This window comes from Alligator sinensis, unplaced genomic scaffold (genome assembly GCF_000455745.1).
Source record: "Alligator sinensis unplaced genomic scaffold, ASM45574v1 scaffold586_1, whole genome shotgun sequence".
Lineage (NCBI taxonomy): Eukaryota > Metazoa > Chordata > Crocodylia > Alligatoridae > Alligator > Alligator sinensis.
Window position 1 is genome coordinate 83479 of NW_005843346.1, and position 5546 is coordinate 89024.

At 47.9% G+C, this 5546-nt stretch overlaps 1 protein-coding gene across 1 annotated transcript in view; it reads left to right on the forward strand.

The window, feature by feature from the left end:
• LOC102371955 (C-C motif chemokine 3-like) overlaps positions 1-5546 on the forward strand; it is a 7136-nt gene that overhangs the window by 936 nt on the left and 654 nt on the right. The window contains exons 2-3 of the mRNA XM_006038417.3: positions 4349-4443; positions 4824-4935. Coding sequence (XP_006038479.1) covers positions 4371-4443; positions 4824-4935 — 185 coding nt within the window. The 5' untranslated portion in view covers positions 4349-4370. The remainder of the gene's footprint in view (positions 1-4348; positions 4444-4823; positions 4936-5546) is intronic.

Genomic DNA, 5546 nt, shown 5'->3' on the forward strand with positions numbered 1-5546 from the left:
GCATGGACCCCACCCCCACAGACCCTAGGTATGTGGTATATGCTAGCTAATGTTGAGAGGTGTCTCTGATTTCACTGGGACTGGCAGGCAGAACAGTGACTGCTTAGGGCTGTTTGGAGTTAATCAACAGGTCAGCTGGAAAGCTGTTTAAGAAGAGTTTGAAGTAATGGGGAGAGGCTATTGTTTTGCTGATCAAGTGATTAAACACAGCCATTGGCCCCCTGCTGGCTTGCTTACCTGTCAGTTTGCTTCAGACAGTATAAAGAAGCAAGGAGGGAGACTGAAAACCTCTGTATCATCAACAGATACATGCACTGCACTTCCCTTCCCCTCCCTCCTACCTCCCCTCCATGTTGCGTCAGAGTGCTAGCAACAGGGTGAGGTCTGGCAACACTCCTGCCTCTTGAGCAGCCAGCAGAGAAAAGCCTGGGATGGAGCAGGCAGACCTCCCTAATCAGAGGTCCTGCCAGGGCTTGGCCATGCCCCCCCTCAGGTCAGTGCAGTGCAAAGGAAGGGAGGGCTCCTCTAGCACCCCCTGGCTTCTACCCTGAGCCACTGCAGGCATGTCTAAATTCAGCTGGCAGGTGCAGTTGGGCCTAAGTAGGTGGTCACATGACCACACGAGGGCCCCTGGATTGCAGGGCTGGGCAGCCACAGTATAAGCCCTAAAAGCTGAGCTGGCAATTGCTGCAGGGAGCTGAAGAATTAACATCACCCAGCTGGAGATCTGCTGCTCCCAGAACACCTGGAGGTTAAGTGTAGGAATTATGGGGATGGAGGAGGTTCCTGGTCCTGGGAAATGACCTAAAAGTATACCCTGCAGAGGTTGGATGGTGTGATGGGGCTGCCTGTGCCAGGGCTGTCTCCAGGAAATGCCACACCTGTGCCTCCTCAGTGAAAGATGAGGATGGTGTGCCGTTTAGCCTCAACCCCCATGACCTGGTGGGTAACCCTGTAGAGGGGACAGGTTGGGGGTCCCAGCACGTCATCAGATACCTGAGGCCCAAGGGTTGCCAAGAGGTGGAGTAAAGGCTCCAAAGAGCGGGTTACAGTAGTGACTCAGTGAGGGGCAGAGAATGAGCAAGCCCAGTGAGTGTGGAACAGTGGGCCCAGGAGGGGTCCAGAGTAACTATTTGGTCTATGAGCTCAGAGAATGAAAATAGTATGTGTGGGGGCACCTGAGAAGGCAGACCCATATGAGAGAGAGGGCTAGCTGCTTGAGAGCATACCCAGAGAACCTCAACTGGCCCATGCTGGGGCCAAGACCATGAGGGTCAAAGGGCAAGAATGCCCACCATGAGGGATGGCCAGAGCCAGGGGCCTGGAGTCATGACTGACCTAGAGGCAAAGCGAGAGCCTGCAAGTCCAAACCTCCTGGAGGAGGCTACTGCCAAGAGGGAAAGGGGTCTAGGGAGATTGCGGCCCAGGATGGTAGTGGAGGTTAGGCCTCCTGGAGGGATTCAGGTTGGTGTCCGAATGTCAGTAAGGAATATATTAGGGCCTAACGTGGCGCCGGAACCATATAGTGATGCCATCTGTAAGACATGGGGCATGGTAAAGGGGAGGTCAGAGCCATGCTTTATGCCCTTAGCATCAGGGCATAAAATGGGCAGCCTCCCACCTAGAAACAACTATTTAATTACAACAAAAGCATGGTAGTTGAGGCAAGTGGGTGGGCCAACAGTTGAACCAGCCTTGAGATGGTCCCCTGTCACACTCAGCAAGGGCATGTATCTGTTAGGGCGATGACCCTTAGCCTTACTTCAACCAAGAAATAACCACAAGGCAATGGGAGTGGGGTTTCGAGGTGCCCTGTACTCGCCTTACTATGGAGATTGCAACATTATGGTATTTTATAGAAGCTACTCTGCCTGGATAATTTTATTAGCATAATAAACTATTTAATATAGACCTAGCCATTAGGGCTGTGTGAAGCTTTGGTTGCTGATTTGATTTGGAGGAGATTCAGCCCAATTCGGCAGTCAAATTCCCAAATCCAAATTGAATTGGGAGACCAAAAAAAAGGTCTGAATTGATTGGAATCCTCTGAATCAGTTTGGAAAAGATTTGGAGAGATTCAGAGATTTAGGCAGTCCCCACTCACTGCTGCAGGGAGCTAGACCCAGACTCCATGCTGGTAAATAGGTGGCAGGGGACCATGGGGGGACCTCCACCAGGCCCCATCAATGGCTGCCCTGCCTGGCCCCAGTGTCCTAGCACTTAAAAAAACAAAAAAAAACAAACAAACCCTGCATGCACTGGCTGCTGCAGCCACTGCCAGGGCCTCTGGAGGCTTGTGGCAGTACAGGGCAGCAGGGATCACGCCCCACCTGGCAGGAGCTAGTGAGTATGGGGCTTTTTTCTTTTTCTTTTTTTTTTTTAATGTGCCAGGATGCTGGGGCTGGGCAGGACAGCCATTGTCGGGGCTGGGAGAGCAGGCGGGGGATAGGACCTGTTCAATTCAGAGATTCAGCCAGTTCAGCGGCTGGTAAATCTCTGAATCGGATTCAGCTGAATCAATTCAGGACAGTGATTTCAAATCACTGAATTTAATCACTGTCCCCCCCCCACATAAGCTGAAACTGAATGTGAAGCGAATACAAACCACTTCACACAGGCCTAACAGTCATCCTGCCAAAGAGCCAGGAATCCTTAAAATCCAAACCCAGCCATCATCAATCAGAAATCACCCCATTACTGGGTGCATCTACAAATTCATTAATGTGTCATAATTATGGCACATTAATTTTAGTACCTGTAATAACAGGTACTAAACTTAATGTGCTGTAATCAGCACTACTGAGCATTAGTGCATATGAAAACTTTTTGTGTGATGCTTAATGCCCACTGGGGGCATTAGCACATTAGCATTATTTTTGCCAGCTGTGCTAATGCACAGTAAAACTAGTCCAATGGGCTTTAAGCGTCTCATGTAGACATGCCCACTGTAACCAAGGAAGAGATTGGCTTGAATAGAAATAGTTAACCTTAAAGACACACTTGAAGATCAGTTCACTTGGATTGCCAAATATCTGGGTTGGTTTGTTTGTTTGTTTGGTCAACATCACTGACACCAGTTTCTCAAATGCACATTACACCTGAAAAGAGCACCCCCACCCCTGGCCCCAGTATGACTGTTTCTAAACTGTAGCTAGATTTTTTTTTTTCCACATTCTTCTCTGGCACCCCTATACTAAGAGAACTGGAGAAGAATTGACATAGGAATACTAGAGTCCTAAGTACTATGTAACAGCCCAACCCCTCCCTTCAAAATTAGTGCAATTCCAGGCAAGAGCAAAAGGGAAGTTACAAGTTTCAGATCTTGCCTAGTTATTGTCCAGCCATCATGACATTTGGTAATTAACCCATTATTGCTGATGACATCAGTGACAGTCACTAACAAGTGAAGTCTATTCAAATTCTTTGGAGTTCATTAATGCAACTATTTAAATTAAAAATAAAGGTGATCTTTGGATAGCCTTAAGTTCTCTGCTACTCCACAGCTGGTGCAGCATGTAAGGCTGCAGGAGTCCCAGTGGCTCTTTTGGTCATCCTGCCTTGAATCTCTGGGCTGAGATGGCTGTTCAGTTTCTGTAGCTCACTCAACCCTCAGCTTCATTGTTAAGTCTGTCATCAGGAACACATGGATTTGTGGATTTCCTCTTATAGGGTTTCCTGTTTATCAGGCAAAGGTATGAGACCACCAACTCCTTTCCCATGGGCTTTCAAAGCATCCGTCAGAAACTACCCAAAACACATCCCTTAGTGATACATGATGTTTTTCAAGGCATCACTTTCGGTCATCTTCAAGTTTATGGTCCACTAGAACATCCAGAACTTTTACAGATGCACTGTTGCTTCACCAGAGATCCCACATTTTATGTTTGTGTTTTCCTCACTTAAGTGTGGAATTCTGCCTTTGAACATGAACATATATGCACATGGTCTAAGATGGAGAAATGGTCCAAAATAAACAGGGTGAAATTCAAAGAAGACCAAGGCAAGTATGGTAACTAAGAGAAGGGGCAACCACCTATACCACAAGGGGCTTTTGCCCTCTTTTCATTTGTTTGTTCCTGAGGGTCCTGCTTCTGCTCTTCTGAGCACTGAAGTGGAATCTAAAAGTCACAGGTCACAGCTTTCCAACTTCCCCTTGCTGCTCCCTCTGTTTGCTCAATTCAGCATAATTTGGGTGACTATATCATCACTTCCCTAGGAGGATGTGATCCTCCTTTTTTCTTTGAAAAGCAAATCCCACCCAACAGCTACTGTATAAAAGCAGAAGAAGAGATGGGAGTCAGCACCCAACTGCCCAGAAGGCCCACTGATTTTTGCCTTGCTTCTGCAGCTCCTCCCCACCCAGCAGAAACATGAAGGTCACTGTGGCTGCCCTTGCCACTCTTCTCCTCGCTGCCTGCTGCTCCCAAATCCAGGCTCAACTTGGTGAGTTCTGTCTTTCTCTTCTATGCATATATCAGAGTGCTCACTCTCTAAAGCTATGGCTCAGGGTTCTTTTCAGTGAGCTTAAGGTGCAGGAGGGGAGAGCCCCTCTTCTGTCATTTCTGCTCACAGCCTCCCAGTGCAGTTGTTGAGGGTGAAGTATGAGAATGGGATGTAACCCCCCAAAACTGCTGCATATGACCTTTGTGACTGAAATCTCTCAGAAATCATGGAAGGTCTCTAAGTGGTACTGATGCAGGTGGGACTGGCTGGTAGCTGACCCCAACATGATACCAGGAAGGGGTGTTCTAATCCTCTAAACCACCTTCAGTCATGAAGTGGAGGGAAAAATCACCAGATTGTCTTCTTTCCTCCCCTTCCAGACGGAGTCACCACTCCAACCTCCTGCTGCTTCACTTATACCAAAAAGATCCCACGGGCCCTTGTGGCTTCCTACAAGGCCACCAGTAGCAAGTGCTCCCAGCCAGCTGTGATGTGAGTATGCTTTTTCAGAGGAATGTTGTACAATCATGCAGAGAAACATCCATAGGATGAGCATATGAATAACCTGTAATACAGACAGCATCTGTATTTTTACCCTTCTAATGGAATAAGCTAAAATTCAGCCATTCAAAGCTGCTCCAGATTTCCCTGTGACCCTTGCTATTTCATTAATACCCATCCTGGGCAGCTGCAGATACCTTTGGCTGTGCTGATGTTCTGAAGTGCCTTGCTTGAGGGCTCACTCTTCAGTTCTTACATCCACACCCACCATGGGCTGACATTGCCTTCAGTCTTTGAGGCTATTAGAGTACTTGTGAAAGAACAGTGCTGGGTCAGGAAGAAGTCTTCAGCAGTTCTCCTGAAGCCAGGAAGAGGTTAGGAAAGAAAACAAGGATGTCTTGACATGTCTGCTAGGGACACGTTGTGGGGCAGATCTACAGATGGTGTCACCTGGCATTGCTACACCTACTGGGGATCCAACCCAAGAGCTCCATATTGTGCCATTACAAGTGAGAACAACCAACCATGAGAAAGGTATAGAATGAGGAAGGGGAGAGGCTGCAACAATTAAATGACAGTCTCATGCCCTAAGTAAGCAGGAA